General features: G+C 40.6%; 2 protein-coding genes across 2 annotated transcripts; one reads left to right on the forward strand and one right to left on the reverse strand.

Annotated features, from left to right (window-relative positions):
- Nucleotides 1-974: 974 nt before the first annotated feature.
- Nucleotides 975-6,506, forward strand: rpl23 (ribosomal protein L23). The gene is made up of 5 exons (XM_018698377.2): nt 975-1,112; nt 2,002-2,085; nt 3,836-3,964; nt 4,747-4,860; nt 6,374-6,506. Exons 1-5 carry the CDS (start codon nt 1,100-1,102, stop codon nt 6,454-6,456), a joined length of 423 nt encoding a protein of 140 aa, XP_018553893.1. The 5' UTR covers nt 975-1,099; the 3' UTR covers nt 6,457-6,506.
- Nucleotides 6,372-18,586, reverse strand: si:dkey-283b1.7 (von Willebrand factor C domain-containing protein 2-like). The gene is made up of 3 exons (XM_018698375.2): nt 17,558-18,586; nt 16,328-16,457; nt 6,372-9,157 (listed from the first exon to the last, which is right to left on the reverse strand). Exons 1-3 carry the CDS (start codon nt 18,092-18,094, stop codon nt 8,916-8,918), a joined length of 909 nt encoding a protein of 302 aa, XP_018553891.1. The 5' UTR covers nt 18,095-18,586; the 3' UTR covers nt 6,372-8,915.
- Between the last annotated feature and the right edge of the window lie 3,579 nt (nt 18,587-22,165).

Consider the following 22,165-nt stretch of genomic DNA (forward strand, 5'->3'; position numbering starts at 1 on the left):
TTGTATTTGATTTTTTTTATTTATTTTTTTTTTTTTTAATTTAAGACTTGATTGTCCCATTTCACATGTGCTTCACACGTGTGGTAAACATACTGTATATTATACCCCAATTAGCCACTGGTAACTGGTTTTAATATTGTGGCTGATCTGTTTATGTTTGATCTGTTTATGTTATAGCTGAGCATCAGAGCATGTAAGACATCAGCTGTAACATATAAAACAAGCACAACCCCTTTTCTGTCTCCCTGGGAGGGGATCAGCCTCCATGGCATGTTTAGCTAAAACTATGCTGCTCTCTTTTATCTTATTACTAAAACAGTTTTCTGTGATGCTTCTCTATTCACAGAGCAGAGGAAATGTGGGCTGTAAGCAGAGAGTCCCTGAGGACACATTAGGCACTAAAACATTAGTCCTTCTCTCCTGATGTTAGTAGGCAGACAGGGAGAAGGTAGCTAGCCAGCAGATAGTGAATGGCGGGTGTGTGGCGGATCTGTCTCCTACCATGGGGTTTGGTGCTCAGCCTAGTGTAGATAAAGACAGCTCTTTCTCTATTTTGGTTCCACTACAAGACATTTTATAGAGCTGCCTATAAGGTTGTCATGTTTTGACAATGTTATGAAAGGACAAAAGGTAAATTATGTGATGTGAGAATATAGCCTTTTTTAAAAACTGTCCTTGAATTCTATCACCAGAAGTGAGAAGATAAAAGCAGCGAAAAACAACAATTTAAAGCTTTACATAAGCATGTTAAGACAGTTGTATCATTTCAGAAAAACACAGCTGGTAAACTCACCCTACAAGATTCTGAAAAATTATCTTCCCCAAGGTCCAAGCTTGCCCTTAATGCAACATGGAATGTTTACATGAAAACATTAAAATGGCACATTGTTTTAATACGACGTATCAGTGCATTATTTAGATTCGTTAATGAGTAACTTAAATAAGGGCAATGTAAAATAAGGTAAATTCAGCTCCGTGTTATGGTGTTTCCAACAGTCGCTAGACGCTGTGCGTCATTGTGTTATGACCCGGATGAAGTTGCATTCAACTTTATATCCCACAATTCCTTTCTCGGTCTTCCTCTTTCTCTGCTGCAGCGATGTCCAAGAGAGGTATGATACCCGTCTGGTAAAATCCACATTCATCTGCTGTTTTACGCCACACTAAATCTTCTAATATTGTTTGTGTGTGAGATAGCGGGGTAGGCATTATATTTTTGTTTTTATTTTTCAAATTTTTATTTTTTAAAGTCTTCTCGATGGTATTTTTCACTGGCTTGATGGCGGAAGCCATGTTTTGCTACTAGCGCCATGTCGACACGAACGTAAAGCTAGAGGCCGAAATTTAAATATGCTGCTTAGTTCTAACTTCAGGCAGGTTCAGACAATGATTTATTTATTTAACGGGCATCACACAGATACACGTTGTTATATAATGATAAATAGTGTAACAGCCGTAATGACTACCGGATTTCTAGCTGAAGCAGTTTTGTAGCTCCGGTCCTGGTTGGGCTCTTAATTGTGATTGACTTAATGGCGCGTTTTTACAGTAAAATCAAACCATCAGTCCTGTACAAAGATTTGTCTCGTTTAGGTGAAATTGACTCGAGTGAAGCTGGCTAACTGGAAAAGCTAGATGTAGCCCTTATGTAGTGCTAACGGTGTCAACTACTTTGAAGTCTCCAGGTGAGAGTTGCACTGGACTCAGCTGCCCGTATAGTAACAGGACAGGTATAAACCAAGTGTACATATGCTTTTAATTTTTGTTTTTTTTTTCCATTTGTGGAGGAAAAGTCAGATTTTCTTATCTCGTGAAAATTTATTGAATATTTCTGATGTAGTGCGAGCAGGAATGTCTAATACAGAGTTTTTTGTATTATTTGTGTAGCATGATTATCTTAATTTCTTTCTTAGGCAAATCACAGATCCGTGGCCTGATTTTTCTTTTTCCTGGAAGTAGTATCAAGAAAATTGATTTTTGTGTGTTCCCCTCTTCCTGCAGGACGTGGTGGTTCGTCTGGAGCCAAGTTCCGCATCTCACTGGGTCTCCCAGTGGGAGCGGTCATCAACTGTGCTGACAACACAGGTATGCTTTAGCTAATCTATTGTAATGTCATTGCTTAAGTATGCAAATTCTGTTTTGTGAAGGTGATATTTATTTCAAGTTAAAAGGAAACAAGGATAATGCCCATAGTGATGTTAACTTGCATGCACAGATTGCTGAGGTCATTGTGTACTAGATTTTTTTTATTATTATACACACACACACACTCATTTAAATGCATTAACACTGCATTAACACTGAAACAGGCTATTTGTTTCCTGACTGACCTAGTTATTGAAATATTTTGACAGTTTGTTAAATGTTTTAATTTGCTTTCTTGCTGTGACTTTGATGAAAAGATCAATACCTTTTTGTCTGTACACGAAGTATGTTGTTAGAGCCTGAACTGTCAACCAACAGCAGTGAGAGGAAGGCTCTGCTCCTGACCAAGAAATAATCCACCACATAAGCCCTGTTGTTTTTTGGATGAATTAAACAAACTAGATGGAACTTTGTAGCTTGTAATGAGCTTTAGATTTCCTGATAAGTACTTCAAGACAGCAGCTTTTTGCTTAGGAAAGTTCCTGAATGATTGAAATGACCCAACGTATTTCAGTTGCAGCCACGATAAGAGTTGGTAGTGTTAAGGAAAGGAGCTTCAGTGCTTCCTATTTTATCTCCTTTAGCATAGGCATGCATTGTACTGCATGCCATCCCACAATTGCTTTACTTAGCAGCATTTAAAGCAACGCACCATTGTAGTTTCTTTGCGGCAGATCCACATACATGTATACGCAAGAGAGCTCCTGTTTTAGGTTTGACATGATCAAAAACATCTTAAAATTCTTCCTTCTCTCTAAATTAAATTTTCTGTATTAAACAAATGTAGCAAAAATGGTTGAAGTGCAAATAACAGGAAACTATATATTTATCTGAATATGATTTACTCTAGACCTCTGCCCAATTCCTTTTTTCATCGTTATTTTAATGGCTCAACTTTCTCAACTTGTATATTCCTGTAATGGTCTTATTAATGTTGGACAGGAAACCTTACTGAATTGTAGCCTACAGCAGTGAGTTTGTCACATTACACATTTTACTGCACATAATATTAGTGTTGATGTCTTTCTCTCTGAGAGTAAGGTTCCTTGGCTGTTTGGAAGTGTTGAATAAACATTTTAGTATCCAGTTTTAAAACTGTACATAACGTAAAAATTCTGACTGTGCTGTTCACAACATAGAGGTATGTTTCCATTTCACGTGTGGTGATAGTCCTGAGATAAAAACTTAAATGGATGTTTGTGAGCATAAACCTGAACAATAAAAATGTTTTTTGATCCCTGTAATCATTACAGATACAGCTGTAGATCATCTTGATTACATCATATTGTGATGGTTAGACTGGTGTGCTGGTAAATTAGCCGGCAGCTACATTTTTATTATACGCATAACTTTATATTGATAGTTTTGATTGCTACCACACTGCATGGTTTGTATGTTAAGTCTTTTCTCAGTTCTCTCCCCTTTCTAAAAGCACTTACTTTGTCTGCTCAGTGGCTGGGTGAGTTGTCGTAGAAGGGAATATTAAGCTCATCACTGTGGGTGAGATTGCGGCGACAAACTGTGGCTGACTGGTCTCTATCGGTGATGAGACAAGCTGTAAAAGTGCTGTAGGCTGTCATATGTAATATAAGCACAAGAACACTGTTGGTCAAGATACTCTTGGCCCAGTTACCTGTTTTTCTGCCCTTCTCACATTCTGTCCTTTTTACCCCCATGGCATCCCCCGCAGGTGCTAAGAACCTGTACATCATCTCCGTAAAGGGCATCAAGGGACGCCTGAACCGTCTGCCTGCAGCAGGAGTGGGTGACATGGTCATGGCCACAGTCAAGAAAGGCAAGCCAGAGCTCAGAAAGAAGGGTGAGTGAAAATTAATGTAGTGAGAGGGTTAAGAGGTTGTGGCCAAATTAACCACAGAAGTGTTCCTTTGTGCTTAGGTGCTTGCAGAGGACAGTTGTAGTGGGTGCATATGCAATATAAAGTATACACCTCTAAGTGTATAGCAGGCGAAATGAGCTGCTCACCATGCAAAACTGTTTTGAGGGTGTTTTAATCATATAGGCTGACTGAAAAAGAATGACTCATTTTTACAGCATTATTGGTAGAAAACTGAATAACTCATACTTGCACAAAATTAATTAAAATTAATAACAATAGTTACAGCTACAGTTAAAAGTATAATATGCAGGATTTCCCCAAAAACTGTGTATAGATTCATACAAAAATTAGCTCTCTGTCATTATTTATGACCCATTAGAAGTTAGGGGCTGTGTATTTATCTGCAGGACCCTGTCCTGTTTGTATTTTCTTGTGTATTTTGCTGTGATCAGGATGTTTGTGGGCTTCCTCTATTCATTCACTCTAGCTTGTTGTGCCATTGCTGCTAGTACTCTCACTCGTTGAGCAGGGAAGGAGGGGTGTACTTTGGAATGTTAACAATCTGACAAATCCTGTGTTTTATACCTTAAATAGTGTTGGAAGGAGAATGTTTAGTTGAATGAAACTAATAGATTTCTACTGCCAGTCTCTGTTGCAGTGACCATGTTTATTGTTATCCACCCAAGTCAAAATGCTCAACAAGTAAGGGTGTATGTTCTGTGGCTTTGAATGAACTTGAATAACCCCGTACCCCGTTTCCACAGTGCATCCTGCAGTAGTGATACGGCAGCGGAAATCGTATCGGCGAAAAGATGGTGTGTTTCTCTACTTTGAAGACAATGCGGGTGTCATAGTAAACAACAAAGGAGAAATGAAAGGTGGGTTTGTTGGGATGCTACATATGAATAAATAACATATGAATGTTATTTACTTTACTGACAGATATCTTTCCAGTGTTTAAAGTAGGGATGTGCACAAATAATCTGTTGATGAGTCAAAATGGTAAGCATAGTTGACATCTATTTATTTTATTTTTTATTTATTTATTTATTTTTTAAGAATCACCACATTTTTGTTTGGATTGAATTTATTGGGATCGGCAATAAGAAGCTAGGTATGGCATTATGTGGGCTATTAACAGAGGTGCTGCTAATGTTGCCTCAGCTTGTTTTTAGGTTAGGATTCCTTTAGTGTTCATTGTTAAGGAGGTTTTTACTGGGAGCTGAATTATCGTCAGAGGTCTCATTTACGCCAAGCAGACTTAGAACTTGGAGAGTGGTGTTTGCTCAGGTCGTTTCTCGGATTGCTTAAGATCCAGATGTCTGAAGACATGAAAATCCTCATCTGGTTTAAGATTATAGTTAGGACTATAATAAAGTGACGATGATGTGATCTAAAAGAAAGTAGTCAGATGAAAATGTTTTAATTTCTGGCCATCCAGATGAGACGCACTGCTGTTTGTCTGAGGTCCTTAATAAGTGGGGCTTGGGAGGTAAAGTTAGTGCGTCCATATCAATGTAAAAAACATGACATGACAACATATTTTAGTTTGGGTGGAGGGCAGGTGTTAACAATGCTGTCACAACTTGATTGGCTTGATTACTCGACTTAAAAAAGTAATTGAAATGCCCATCCCTAATTTAAAGTATAAGTGGGAGGAGGCACACTGGGACTCACAGAAATGTGTAGGACCTAATGTGTTGTTCCCCTGTATTCAAGTGAGAGTTAAATGATAGTAATACTTTTGTTTTAAAATGAAACAGCACATTGTTATTTCTATATATTGTCTATTTATTGCCAAAGCATGTCCACAGTTAAGACAAAAAATATGAGTGTTCTGCATTGCATGTTGTAAGTGGCGTTGTAAGAGGTTTTGTGCTGGTGCTCCTAGGATTTTCATTAGGGAGCAGCAGTGTTAAGAGTCTCGACTGGATTTATCCCACAATTTTTCTTTCTTCAACAGTTTGTTCTTTCTTCAACAGTGTTCATTTCACCTACAGAGCATTTGCATCTTTGTGGTCACAAACTTTTTTTCACTGTGTTCTTATATTGTCAATAGAGGCGGTATGTTTGTAGGAACATATTTTCCCTTCCAAAAGCACTTGCTTTGTCTGCTCAGTGGCTGGGTGAGTTGTCGTAGAAGGGAATATTAGACACATCACTGTGGGTGAGATGGCAGTGATGCTGTGGCTGTCTGATCTCAATCAGCGATGATACAACTGTGACCTTCCACTGCGACCAAAGTCTGGGAAGTGTGTTAATGCACTGACTTGAAAATTATTATTATTTTTTTTTTGGAATGTATTGATTTTATTGGTTAGTTAGTGCTTTGATTTATGGTTTATAGTGTTACGACTGAAATAACCTTTCCTTCCTTCTCTGTATCTGCAGGTTCAGCCATCACAGGCCCAGTGGCCAAAGAGTGTGCTGATCTGTGGCCCAGGATTGCCTCAAACGCTGGCAGCATTGCCTGAGCTGGACCCTGCACCTCTGACAATTTTCAATAAAAACTGTTGTTAATCAAGCCCCATATCTTAGTGCTTTCATTTATGTACACAAAAGTATTTTTAAGAGAATGTAGTCGAAACAAGCTTCTGTTGTAGATGGATGTGATACTGTTTTGGGGAGAATTTGAGGCTCCAATAATTAATGGCAATTTGAACAAATTACTTTTGCACATAACTTGTTGGGTTTTGAATTAGTTCAATTTGATAAACTTTTTTAGACCTACCAGTAGAGGGTGTACTGAACAGGTACCTTCACCAGTTTCTGTACAGGTCTGAATAGACTTGTAGAGGGGGGATGACTGTGAGACCATTCAGACCTTTAAACCTGAGTACCATTTAATACTGACCTGTAGAGCATTTGAATACTGAACACAAAGATATGACCAAAAATGCAGGGAGATGACGTTTGAACAGTTTAAATCATTGATCAGCGACACAAGCTCTGGCAGTTAGCACTTTGATATGAGGTTTCAGAAGAATAATGAGTAGTTCAAAAGATGCCAAATCATCTGTGAACACAGGAGTATGGGTCAAGAAAAAACACCATGTTATTAATTTTGCCCAAGTCATAACAAGAATATGACTGACATCTACAACAGCAGTGAGCATTATGGAACACTTAACTGGCATGCACTCTCAGATTACATACATATAGTAAAGAACATCTGCTACTCCAGGTAAAGTGTAAATCATCTGTTTTTATACTCATTCTCTCTCTAATTCTCAGCACTGTGTGTGTCTTGTCTACTTGGACATCTCTGGCCTCATTGCCTACAGATGGAAGGCAGCAGGGCCATGGAGAGACACCAGGCCACCACCATACATTCATCTCTCATACCTTCCCAAATGACAGTTCCCTTAACAGCAGTACATCAGCATCAGCTGGTGGCTTTTTACCGTCTTTTATACTCATTTGTTTTCAGTTTATTCTTTTTCATGCAACTTATAGCTGTAATTAATGCTTATTTTTTAAATTGATTAACAAGTATAAGATGTCAGAAAAAAAATGAAAAATGTCCATCACAAGCCTCTAGAGCCCAAAGTGACATCTTGTTTTGTCTACCCAAACACTGCACAATATAAATCAGGACAAAGAAGGAGATTTTGGCATTTTTACTTAATAGACATAAACATTTAGTAATCAAAATTTGTTTTCTGATACTGATTGTTTACAGTGACTGCTGTCAGCAACAGTCCATCTTGTACCACATCAATTTTCAAATTTTCCATGAGTTATCATGTCTTATAGTGTGTGTAGACATGAAAAAAAGAAAGTTATAAATATATGACATAAATATCCTTGCAGAAAAATGTACTTTAGGCCTTGAAAACAGTTCTTCTAAAGCATTTCTGAAGGCCTCTGTCCACCAGATCCCACTGCAGTGCATTCTGCCTCCTGCATTTCTGGAGACCAGCCATTAGCTGATGTAACAATGTCGACCAGATGTACTTATTACATACCCGCTTCACTATCTTTAAGTACCTGCTTTGTATTTGCTGGAGCAGCTCACATCTGGAGCATGAAACTCACTTGTGAATGTATGTAAATGCCTGTAATTGCTGGCCGTTGACTTAGAATTAATATTTGATTATGTATTTCAGTTGTAATTGACTTGGTCTCAACACACTGCTGATGCCTAAAAGTCGCATCAAGGCTAGCCCTCGTTCTACTTACTTCTGTAAACAACATCAACTACAGTAGTTGCTATAAGAAAATGAAACCCCTATGATTTTTAACAAAGTCAGTAATTGCACAGAAAAAACTACAAGTGCAGTTGGGCAAGTACTGTAACTCAGACATGTCTGAGCTAACTCGGAGCTAACTCTGACCACCCAGTTCACTAATGAACGCTCTTCTGTTGAGCTGTAACATTTATCCTGCAAAGGTCTAGGGCTTATTGAAAATTGTGTTTTGTTAAAGGTTGTTGAAAACATAAACTATAAATTAGCAACAATATTTTTAAAAACTCTGTACTTATCTAAGCATATATTTAGTTATTAGCATAGTTACAAATGTCAGTGGGATTTTGAATTAAGTTTTTTATTCCTGGAACAGAACCCAGACGTTCTGGTTTCACTTTGGTTCTCCTTACCTAAAAAACCTTTTGTCTTCTTTTGACTTTGCAAACAACAAAATAGCACAGCCAATATCTGGCAAGGAGTGGGACACACAGCCCACTTAGTCTGCTGAATGTCACCCTTTGACTTTACACAGTACACCCTTACACACATGGGACATTTTGGCCACAACCACAACAGAGCCATGACTGAGGCGAGGTACAACCAGAAAGCAATGCAGCTGTATCTGGTGGACTCTTGACATTAGCGGCAGAACTGTTCTAAAATAATGTAATGTGGAGGTTTTGTGTGCAGGTTTATCTGTACCTGTAGGGCAGCTATATGACACATTTTATTAACACTCCACTTCATGGTATCACATCCAGTCTGGGAATAAATGTTCTCCCCCCTTTCCCTCTGGTGTCTTCATCCCTGGGGGGCTCAGTGCGGACATCAGGTGTCAGGCTGGGATGGGGGTGCTGCTCACAGGTGGCATGGGGGTGGGTGTGCCACGTCCCATCCTGGTAGGTGCAATAACAAACTGTTTGCTCGTCAATGTTCACACGCTCACCTGCTGGGATCACCCGGCTCCCAGCAAAGCAGTTGGGACCTAGAGGTTCAGGAAAGACAGTAGAGTCTGTCTTGTGTCAAAGTCTGTTCCCTCCTTGAATAATGTTTCCCTCTTGTTAGTTGTGTTCCTTCTCTCAGTATACTCCTCCACACTTGGGGTTACAGCTTACAGTAGGTTAGGTTATGGTTAGGCATAGCAGAGGTAACAGTTTGAGGTTACAGTGAGGTTGAGGTTTGGTCAGCGAAAGGGGAAACTATTCAAAGAGATAACAGGCTTCACCACAACACCCGAGTAGTGAATTAGTTAAGTATTTTCAGTCTTGCCAGGCAAACATAATACTGTAGCCATTTTTAAACTCAAAGTCTCATTTCCTGGTTTATTTTCAAGTGCTTTCTATGTCCTTCTAACCTTTTATTAAACACAGAGTTGATTATTTTTGGAAATGCGTGTAATGTTCTTACTGTGATGACAAGATTGACAGGATCGATACAGTAAATAGATAGCTCAGGCTTCCTGAGCTGAGGAAGCCTGTAATATTGCCAAAATCAGGCACTTTCAAAAAGATACTGAAAAACTAGTCCATGCATTTCTTACTTCTATGCTGGACTATTGCAATTCATTATTATTTGGCTGCCAACAAGTCACTAAAGACTCTCCAGTTGATCCAAAACGCTGCAGCATGACTACTGATAAGAACTATTGAAAGAAATCATATTTCTCCTGTGTCAGCTTCTCTACATTGGCTCCCTGCTAAATTCAGGATAGAATTTAATTATCCTCTACCTCACCTACAAAGACCTGAAATGTCTATGTAAAACAAAGACACTGAGATTTGTCTCTAAACACATTTTTTATTTCTGAAATATTTATTCCAGAGTTCCTGAAAACATATGTAAAGTCTGTATACAATGTATTACTGCATTGTGGAGTTAGACCATTTCACAGTTTCCCATCAGTTTTGTGTTCAGGATTTTATGGGTGAGTCTGAAACGGTAGTTTGATAACACACTGGAGACACCACTCAGCATAACCCCGCCCCTAACACTGTAACCATTATAAATAGCAGAGCTGGATTAGCATCAGTGCATCTCCTCGACTGCATGTTGTTCTAAGTTTTGCTAGCTAGCTATACCGTCGTCCTGCAAATACATCTTCCCTGAATGCCAGAGTTTGCAGAACTGCTCGGTTGTTACCTTATTTAAATTTTCAAAGGCATTATGAGGAGGTGGATTAATTTAGTGAAGAGTCACACTGATGGAGAGCTGAGGCACAACACCAACATCTGTCTCTGCAGTGACTGTTTTACTCCAGTTAGTTTTACAGACTTTCATCAAAAACAACACCCATAATCCACTGTCACTTTTGAATGAGGCCTACCTTCCTGGCCTTCACCCTGTAGTCAGGCAGACACTGCTCACTGTCTGTCTGCATGTGTGTCTGTGTATCATCTTAAAGATGAGTGATTAAACTGGTTACAGTAAGGCAGTAACACACTTGTTGCTATAATAACACACACAAAGTTTATTATTAGTGTGACATCATTATACTTTGTTTTCCTAAATTAATAAACATCAGTAATATGACTGTATAAACTAGGGATGTGCATGAATAATTAGTCAATTAATCAACATGATAAACATAGTAGACATCTATTTTTAAGAATTGACAAAGTTTTATTTGACTAATTTTTAATAGGGTGGAGGAGGAGGAAAGACATGGCGCTAATTGTTGTGGTTCTGTTTCTGCCGAGTGCTTCTTCTCTGCTGTATGGTGCAAGCAAAAGAGAGATAACAGGTGAAAGAGCACAAAACTACAAGAAAGGGAAAATATCGGGTTAGAGAGAGAGGAAGAGAGAGAAATTCATTGCGTCATGGGAAATCCCCCGGCAGGCTTATAGCAGCATAACTAAGGGATGGTTCAAGCCTGAGCCAACCCTAACTATAACCTTTATCAAAAAGGAAAGTTTTAAGCCGACTCTTAAAGGTACAGAGGGTGTCTGCCTCTCAGACCCAGACTGAGAGAAGGTTCCACAGTAGAGGAGCCTGATAACTGAAGGCTCTGTTTCCTATTCTACTCCTGGAAACTCTGGGAACCACCAGTAAACCGGCATTCTGGGAGCGCACTGTTCTGGTGGGATTGTAGGGAACTATGCAATGTTTAACATATGATGGTGCCTGACCATTAACAGCTTTGTAAGTGAGGAGGAGGATTTTAAATTTTATTCTGGATTTGACTGGGAGCCAATGTAGAGAAGCTAACACAGGAGAAATATGGTCTCTGTTTCTAGTTCCTGCAGCGTTTTTAGAGACTTGTTGGGGCAGTCTCATAATAATGAATTACAGTAGTCCAGCCTAGAAGTAACAAATGCATGGACTAGTTTTTTGGCCCTTTTGAGACAGAAAATGTCTAATTTTGGTGACATTACGCAGGTGAAAGAAGGCAGTCCTAGAAGTTTGTTTTATGTGGGAGTTAAAGGACATATCCTGGTTAAAGATAACTCCAAGGTTCTTAACAGTGGCAATGCCATCTAATGTAACTACATCATTAGAAAATGTATTTCTGAGGTCTTTGGAGCCAAGTATGATAACTTCAGTTTTGTCTGAGTTCAATAGTAGAAAGTTGCTGGTCATCCAAGTATTAATGTCCCTAAGGCATGTCTGAAGTTTAACTAACTGATTGGTTTCATGGGGTTTCATTGATAAATATAATTGTGTATCATCTGCATAACAATGGAAGTTTATGGAATGATTCCTGACAATGTTGCCCAAGGGAAGCATATACAGGGTGAATAGAATCGGTCCAAGCACTGACCCTTGTGGAACTCCATGCCTAACTTTTGTGTACATGGAGGAGTAGTTGTTAACATGTACAAACTGAAGCCTATCAGATAGATAGGACTTAAACTAGTTTAGTGCGGTTCCTTGACACCAATAAAATGCTCCAGTCTCTGTAAGAGGATGTGGTAGTCAATCGTATCAAAAACAGCACTAAGATCTAACAAGTATAGAGACAAGCCTGTTGTCTGATGCAATTAGGAGGTCATTTGTAGTGCCTTCTCCATGTTATGATGTATTCTAAATCCCAACTGAAAATCCTCAAATAAACTATTATCCTGTAGAAAGAAACTGTTTTGCAACTGCTTTCTCCAGGATCTTAGAAAAAAAGGTAAGTTAGATATCAGTCTATAATGAATGACTGATAGCAGCTGTTTTGTTGGAATGGACTAAAGTGCAGAACCTAGTGAAATGTTCCATGTGACTATGTGGTAGGAGCAGTGCTGGTTGTCTGACAGCAGCAGGAAGGAAGGACCTGCGATACCTCTCCTTCACACACTTTAGGTGAAGTAGCCTATCATTGAAGGAGCTGCTTAGCGCTGTCAGACTGTCCTGCATGGGGTGGAACTCATCCATCAGGCAAAGCTATCATCCTCCTCTCTCCCACCACTTCCACCAGGTCAAGGGGGCACCCCAGGACAGCACTGGCCTTCTTGATCAGCTTGTCCAGTCTCTTCCTGTCCGGTGTTGTGATGCTGCTGCCTCAGCAGACAACTCCTAGAAGATGGCTGATGCCATAACTGTGTCACTCCAAAGGACCTGAGTCTCCTCAGCAGGATGAGTCTGCTCTGAGCCTTTGTGTAAAGTGCAGAGGTGTTGTCTGTCTATTGTTCAGCTGAACACCCAGGTACTTATAAGATGTCACCATCTCAATGTCTCTTCTCTGGATGTTCACTGGTGTTGGGGGGGAGTGTCTGCTCCTACAGAAATTTACCACCAGTTCTTTGGTTTTCCCTGCATTGATCTGGAGGCAGTTCCACAGGCACCAGTCCATGAAGTCCTCCATCAGTTCTCTGTATTCCGTCACCCTCATTTGTGATGAGGCCAACGACTGCAGAGTCATCACAGAACTTTTGCAGGTGGCAGTGAGGTGAATTATACTGGAAGTCTGCAGTGTAGAGGGTGAAAAGGAACAGAGCCAGGATGTCAGACACGCAGTCCCATGTCCTCACGTACTGAGGTCGGTTGGTGAAGTAAAACAGTATCCAGAGTGTGAGATGCTGGTCCCCCCCATGTGTTCTAGCTTGTCCCTGAGCATGGGCTGTATGGTGTTGAAAGCACTGGAGAAATCAAAGAACATGATTCTCACAGTGCTCCCAGGTTAATCCAGATGAGAGAGAGCTCTGTGAAGAAGGTAGATGACTACATCATCCACCCCGATGCCAGGCTGGTAGGCAGATTGCAGTGGGCCCATTGACTGTCTCACCAGGGGCCAGAGATGGACAAGAATCAGCTGCTCCAGGGTCTTCATCAGGTGGGATGTCAGTGCCACCGGCTACATGCTGTGCAGGACTTCAGCAGCCTGGAGCTGATACTGTCTGGACCTGTGGCCTTTCTTGCCTTGTTCCTCCTGAGCTCATCACTCACCTGGGTTGTTGTGAGGGACAGATTGGAGCAGGGGGGCTGTGTTGGAAGGTGTGTGTGTAGGGGATGGGTGTTTGGCAGGAGAAGCAGTGGGGGGTAGCTGTGAGCTAAACACTGTGGGCAGGGATGACTGAGCAGGGGGAGGGGCAGGTGACTGATCAAATTGAAAAATAGATTCAGATCATTAACCCACTCCTGAGTCCCCCCAAAACTGGAGGTCCGGTTCCCTGTGCCCAGAAATGGTATTCAAGCCTCTCCAGACTCCACTGACGTCATTCTGCTGCAACTGCTCCTCCATCTTCCTCCTGTAGCTGTTCTTCCCCTCCCTGATCTTCCTCCTCAGCTCCTTCTGTACAGCCTTCAGCTCCTCATTTCCTGACCTAAAGGCCTCTTTTTCTCCTTGAGGAGAGCTTTTATGTCAGGATTAATGCAGGGTTTGTTGTTTGGGAAACACTGTACAGTCCTGGTGGGTACAGTGTTCTCGTCCATCTTGTTGGGGAGACATCTTTCGTTCCCCATGATGACCGACGAGAGGACAGGTTTGTAACATCTTCTCTGAGCCAGTAGTAGCTCTGAGTTGCAGAGCGCCAACAGCTGATCCCTAGAGAAAACAATATGGCGATGGCTGCATGCGGTATCCCCGCGGTTGTAAACAGAACAAAAAGCAAGTAAGGCCAAAGCAAAAACAGCAACACTGGGGCCCATAGTGCACAAAAACAAAAAGGACACAAAAGCACCCAAAAACAGCAAAGAAAACACACTCAGGAAATCTTGGTTTGAATTAACACCGCAATTGTTAGGTTTAGTGAAGCCAGAGAACTATAAGATACCCTGGGTATGTTGAACTTGCTTTGCCAGAAAGGTGAGTGTAGGCCTCCTTCTTCTTTTGTTGTGGTAGACTAGACGCAGCTCCAGCGTATTTCTGCTGCCCTCATTCAGGATACTTCCCTCATGGCAGGCCTATATTTGCTATATTGATCTGTGTGATGTAATGTGAGATGAGGCATTCTGTTTTTAGTTTATTTTATTTTTAATACGTTACATTTTATTTTGAGATTTAAAAGCTGCAGTGTCAAAAATAAACAAATAAAAATTCATGGGAGGTTGGATTATATTTAAAACTTTTGTAAGATTGATTTTTTAAAAGACTTTTTAAGGCCTTATTTTCAGATTAATTAATTTTATGCCTTTAAAGACTTTTTAAGGATCCACAGGAACCCTCTAAGTGTACATATCATTTTGGCCATCTGACAAAAAATACCCTGTCACAGATTAAACCAAACCTATGCCCTTGGGTTATATTAACCTACTCTCGAGCCAGATGTTTTAGCCAACTACAGACCCAGATCCAACGCATTTCTGAAATCCTCAAAAAAGCAGCTACATCCATGTGATTATTTGATTTGCTATGATTTAGAGTACATCATAGCACAGACACAGCACTGTTGAAAGTCATCAACAATCTTCTCATGGCCTTGAACAATGGACTTTGACACAATCAATCACACGATTTTAGTACAGAGACTGGAACATGTCATTGGGATTAGTAAAACTGCATGAGACTGGTTTCAGTCATACTTATCAGATAGATTCCATTTTGTGTGTGTTAACAATGACTCTTAAGCACACAAACATTAGTCTTGTAGTTCCAAAGTTGACCTCTAATATTCTGCATCAACAGTTTCCCACTCAGAATCTCTTATCTGGCAACAGATTGAGACATGTGTACAAACGATCATTTTTCTGTGTGCTGCCACAGGCAGCTTATGTTATATGCATCATTAGAAAGCTGTCTTTGTGACAGTGTGTGTGTTCACCCTGCAGCTCTCAGAAGCAGCACTGGTTACATCACCTCACACACCCGGCAGCTTACAGAGCCACGCCTGTTATGTCATACATGCTTTCAATAAACACTGGCATTAACATCTTTCTGGTGGGATCTGTGTGTATGAGTAAGACAGGAATAGCAGGGATAATAATAACTCCTGTATTATATGTTGCATTTTAAACAAAGCAAAATAGATAGCCAAGGCAGCTAAACAATCAAAAACATTATTTAATTGATTCTGTATGACGCCTAAAGGAAATCAGTATTAACATGCTATTTGCTATCTGGCAGTTGTAGTTATGCCATAGCTTCTATTTTAACTGCTCCTCTGCTAGACAGACAGTGGGGCAGATGGTTTCTTAGTTTTTTTTGTTTTTTTTCCTTCCCACCAAATTCGCTCATGTCAGCTGTGTTTTATTGAACACAGTTGGGTCTGGCATCGGATGAACTGTGCTTCCTGTTCTCCCACCGCGGCGTTGGTAATTGTTTCACGGGGAGCTGCCAAATAAAGGAACCCCCCCCCCAGGCTGTTTACATCATGGTATTCAGTATGTGCAGTCCAAACAGCATCTAACTGCTTCACTGATAACATCATGTATAGTACAAGCACATATTGGTTTCAGAAAGTATTCAGGCCCCTTCACTGCACATTATTGTGTTGTAGATTTAATTGTCTACACAAAGTAACCCATAATTACAATGTGAAAAGATGTTATCAGAAGCTGTTGCATTTACTGCACAAACCGAACAGCTAAAGCAAGCATGTTAATCAAGCGAAAAGGAGGTGGTGAAATAACCTTAGGTAAATCTGAAACCAAATTGACTTATTAATTGTTCCCTAGCCATTAGCTCTAAATGAGAAATCTTCTGTGTAAAAACTCACTTCTCTATAATTAGAAATTAGTTATAGAGATACCCTGCCATAGACCAAAGTGTTTAAAGAAACCACTGCCTGAGACTTACCAGTGTTACAGATGGGACAGCAATGGTTGGGTTCATAGGTGGGGTTTACGCAGTGAGGGGCAGGGCAGTCTGAAATGCTGCAGTACACCTCTCTGTTGGCCTCACAGCGACATCGCTCACACCTTGACAACTAGAAAACACAAACCATTCGAAATTAATCGACATCAAGCTTTACATAAGGCTATTTGAACTTATACTTTAAATTAACTTTAATTTAAACCTGCTGCCTACTGCAGCTGGAGATGCAGTTGATGATAGCTGTTAAGAGTGAACCACAACATTAAAGACACAGGTTGTAAAACCAAAGCAATGAGCTGAAAGATGCCAAAATGCACAGTAGAACTAAGACAATCTACAGTCTTGTGATAACGCATTGTGGGTTTGTCACTAAGAGAATCAACTTTCACATTGACATTTTTTCCATTGTTAATATAGAATATTAGTGCAGCTTTAAGTTTTACATTGAGAAATAACTACATGTTAACTATTTGCAGGACTAGACACAGAGCACTGCCTATAAAATCTGCTCCTTGTATGTTTTAATGTTAAGACAATAACATTTTAATGTTGTCATGTTAAAACTAGAATCTGTCTCAAAACAATAACAAATGAAAACTTTCAAAGAGGGGAATACTCAGAGCTCTTAACCAAACGCCTAATCATGTACCCTGTCTTGTGAAAGTCCCCTGTTATAATATAGCTTTAGGAGCTCTGTCTTTATTTGATATTTTGCATATATGATCCATATGTCTTCATAAACTAAGAAACAAAATACCAGAAACTTGTGGACACCCACCAATTTAATGCCATGTGCAGTCTGCTGTGCGCACTGGACTTGATGGCAGCGGGGTTCATACACAATGCACATAGTTGGAGAAGAAGGAAAAAAAATCCAGCAAATATGCAAATATCTTCTGTTCCATCGTCTATATGAACAATAATGATAATTTTACATGAATACAGTAGAATCACATTTGGTGTACAGCATCGTCATCAAGGCACCTGAAATACTTTGACATGCAGCCAAAAGAAATACGAAAGAAAACACCATTAAGCTACAGGGTGTTAAATGAATATCGCCTATACAAGGAAAATCATAGATGGGTGATGTGCTAAATCTCCAATGACGCACGCTCCCCGAGCAGCTGGTGCTCTGAGCTCTATAAGAAGCTTTGTGAACTTGTGATTGGGACAGGGTGGGATGGTGCTGGGTGGCTGGATCTTTCTCACCCTGAATTCCTCTAAGAGCCGATAGGTTTTGCCCCCGTAGACACAGACTCTGGCCATAGCCTCGCATACCGGACAGCATGCCTTATATCGGATCCGCGTGCACCTGGGGTGGATACGCGGACACTTTGGTCGGACGCACACGGGGCCGTCTACGGTGCACGTGCACGGACATGCCGTAGGGCTCGGGAAATAAACTTCTCCTATGCCGTAGACAAAGCCGTGGTCGTCAATGCACCACTTCCCCCGGTAGTCCCCGAATTCGTAGTCCAAGTCGGTTTTGGAGGAGTATTCCGCCGCTACCGCGCGCTCCGCGATGGAACCCGGACCATGCGGCGGCAGCAGCAGCAGCAGACACAGCTGGACAAGCGCGACGGGGAGGAAGCTGAACACGTAGTGTCGGTGACTCATGCTGAACAGGTTACCCGCACCGACACCGACACTAACCGTGTGTCTAACTGTTGCGCTCCGATGAGATTCTCTTCCCACCGTCAGGGGCGCCAATGACGCGCATGTCAACTGAAGTGAAGCCCAGTTCATTCATTCATTCATCTAATCTACACAAGGAGTAAGACAACCAGGGGTCACCCAGAGACTACTTGAATTAGACTACATTTGTGCCAAGCCTATATGTATGACTTCAGTCACACTGTAGATATATAGAAAATAACACCACAACTCAACGCTGCATGCTTAATATGACTACTAAAAGCCCGATAACTCTTTTTTGTAAAGAGGTAGTAGAGTTGTATACTTATAAGCCACCGTTGTTGTGCGGACGCGTACGCGGAGACGCGCGAGAAAAAGGAAGTGCGGAGAGAAACGCGAACGTGAATTATGCCATAATTTTTTCATTTTTTTCTTTGCTTTTCATTGGAGGTCGGGGAGTCCGGTTGTGCGGACCAGTCCCTTACAAACTCATCAAGAGTGCCTCTTAATACATGATAGTCTCTCCAGTGGCAAAATAGACTTCTTTATATCATGTTGAAACATCAGGAGGCTCTTCCTCTGACCATTTTTGTAGTATTACGAGACGAGCAGCATACAAAGCGGTTCGAAGAGTGTTTCTGTGTCTGCCTTCATACTAGGAGTCTAATCCCAGTATAAAATAATGTGGATTTAAAGGTATATCTATCCCAAATATTTTCTTAATCTCACCTTGGACCGATAACCAAAAAGTTGAGATTTTCGCTCTGAGTCGCTCTGTCCTCTGTCGTGATTGACAACTGTCAATCAAACAGTAGCCACGCCCTAAAGCATACCCCACTCTTGCTACACGTTTGGGTAGAAATACATCTATTCTTTTCCTGCCAGTATCTGAATTAATGCAATGATAAATATTTATTGTTGTTGAGAGTTAATAGTGGCATTTATACTGGGGCAATGCTCATGTATATTGGGGCACGTGCCTCAGTAAAAGGCGACGCCCATGTCTGATGCCCACAGGTTGCCTCACAGTAAAGCAACCAATTACAGCAGAATCCAAATGATCAAATCTAGTACTAACCCACCAAGAACACATCCCTGTCTAAATTGACAGGGGTTCTGCCCAGTTTCAAATAAGAATTGTAGTCCTGCTCTTTCAATAATCTGAAGTGTTGAAATGTTGTTTTGTTTGTTGAATTGTTGTATTTTCTGACTTGTCGTGTTTTGATCTTCAGGGCCACCATACCCCTCAGACATTCTACAACTTCTTTTGATAAATGAAAATAAACAACAAATTGAAAAAGCACCCATCCCAATGTGTGGGTGTACACATGGTGTATTACATCTTAAACTGATGAATATTGGCTGAAATAGCTTTGTTTTTTTCAATATTTCGACTGGTTTTTTTTAATGGAACCTGATGAAACCAATCATCTAGCCAAACTCCAAGCTTGTCTTAGGGACATTAAAATCTGGATGACAAGCAACTTCTTACTACTAAACTCAGATAAAACTGAAATCATTATAATTGGTCCTGAACACATCAGAAACAAACTTTCTAATGATGTAACTCCACTAGACGGCATTGCCCTGGCTCCCAGCTCCACTGTAAAGAATCTGGGAGTCATCTTTGATCAGGATATGTCCTTTAATTCCCACATAAAACAAACTTCTAGGACTGCCTTTTTTCATCTGCGTAACATCTCCAAAATTAGACATTTTCTGTCTCAAAAAGATGCAAAAAAACTAGTCCATACATTTCTTACTTCTAGGCTGGACTACTGTAATTCATTATTATCAGGCTGCCCCAACAAGTCTCTAAAGACTCTGCAGCTGATCCAAAATGCTGCAGCACGATTACTGATAGGAACTAGGAAAAGAGACCATATTTCTCCTGTGTTAGCCTCTCTGCATTGGCTCCCAGTCAAATCCAGAGTAGAATTCAAAATCCTCCTCCTCACATACAAAGCCCTTAATGGTCAGGCTCCATCTTACCTTAAAGATCTCATAGTCCCCTACAATCCCACCAGGACTTTGTGCTCCCAAAATGCTGGTTTACTGGTGGTTCCCAGAGTTTCCAAGAGTAGAATGGGAGGCAGAGCCTTCAGTTATCAGGCTCCTCTACTGTGGAACCTTCTCCCAGTTTCAGTCCGGGAGGCAGACACCCTCTGTACCTTTAAGAGTAGGCTTAAAACTTTCCTCTTTGATAAAGCTTATAGTTAGGGTTGGCTCAGGCTTGAACCATCCCTTAGTTATGCTGCTATAGGCCTAGACTGCCGGGAGATCTCCCATGATGCAATGAGCTCCTTTCTCTCTCTCTCTCTCTCTCTATCTCTACCCCCCCCCCCCCCCCCCCCTTCCACTCAATATGGATTCATATCCCATGTTACATGTTACTAACTCAGTATCTCCTCTTTCCTGTAGTATTGTGCTCTTCCGTCTCTCTCTCCTCTTCTGTCTCTTTCTGCAGGTATTTCTGCCTCTGGAGCTGTAGAGTCTGATCTGTGATGACAAGTCTCCTGCTGCTCCTACAACTCCACTCAACACCTGCTGCTAGAATTAGAAATTACTTACACTGCTATTAGTTGTATTGCTATGTTAGCAGTTAATACTTTAATTATCATTACTATCACTACTACTGCTGTATTACTGGCCTCATCTTACATCTGATATGGAAACTGTGTTATGCTATGTTCTTCTTTCGCTATCCCCCCCCCTCTCCCCCCTCTCCCCCTCTCTCTCCTTCTTAACCCAACTGGTTGAGGCAGATGGCTGCCCACCCTGAGTCCAGTTCTGCTCGAGGTTTCTGCTGCTTAAAAGGAAGTCTTTCCTTGCCACTGTCGCCTAGTGCTGCTCATGGTGGGATTTGTTGAGTCTCTCTCTGTAAATATCTATTTTAAAGAGTATGGTCTAGACCTGCTCTATATGAAAAGTGCCTTGAGATGACTTTTGTTGTGATATGGCGCTATATAAATAAAATTGAATTGAATTGAATTGAAAATGGAGGCAATTAACACACACAGCTAAAATAATAATAATAATAATAATAATAATAATACAGGTTCTACACTTAATTTTGATGAACTGGTAGGGGTTTTAAAGAAATCCAGCTGCCTCACAAGTGTTTTGCCTCCTCCTCTTTGGTTTGAGAATTTCGCCTCAGCTGGGAACAGTCAGCTGTCAGCCCACTGCCTGCTGCACTCTGACTTGGTGGGTGAATATAGCAATCACTTTTCTATAATATGTATATAAACAATGTGAAATTAAAAGTCCTATGTTGCACATATTGACGCTTCGGGTAGATCCTTACTAAGAAACACTATATATATATGTATATATATATATAGAGAGAGAGAGATAGAGAATGTCCAAGAAGATGAATGTGGGGTCCATGCACATCAAAACATCAAAAACTTTTGAAAACATTCAACAAATTGAACAAGTTGTTCAAAATGATCGACAATTCAGCATAAGAACGATAGCAGAAATGATAATAATGATAAAGAGACAGTTCAGCAAATTTGGCATGAAAATTTGAACATGACAAAAGTGTGAGCCAAAGTTGTCCCAAAACTTCTGACTCCTGATCAAAAGGAAAAGGAGTTTCTGGCCCAAAAACAAATCACAGTGCTTGATCACCCTCTTTTTCCTTTTTCCTAAGATCAAATCTGTGCTCAAAGGAACACATTTTGAGTCTTTGTCAGAAGTTAAGAAAAGAACGACAGAGGAGAAAGACACTGAAAAATGTCCAGTAAAATTGTATTACAGCGTTAGTCTCGTTATTTAATAGCCATACTTTGTAAATACATTTTCAGGTTCCTACTAGCTAGTCCACATACCTACATACCACATACCTACATACATGTGGTTATATGCCTCCAGCAACCACTGCAATATAATCATTTCAGCTTTGAGACCAAATGAACAACTGTGAAAAATCTAAAGAAATTTCTTCAAGGCATTCCTGAAATATTGTGTGCATGAGGCCAAAAATGTGTTTTGTGAGGTCACAGTAACTTTGATCTTTGACTTTTAACCACCAAAGTGAAATTCCATCTGGCCATTCCCGGTATTTTGTGTTCACAGGACCTTGACTGTGACCTGTGGTCACTAAAATCGAATCTGTTTATAAGGATAACCCGGAAGCCTGTCCTTTGGTCAGATGTGACGAAACTAGAGCTCATT

Source organism: Lates calcarifer, linkage group LG11 (genome assembly GCF_001640805.2).
Source record: "Lates calcarifer isolate ASB-BC8 linkage group LG11, TLL_Latcal_v3, whole genome shotgun sequence".
Classification (NCBI taxonomy): domain Eukaryota; kingdom Metazoa; phylum Chordata; class Actinopteri; family Centropomidae; genus Lates; species Lates calcarifer.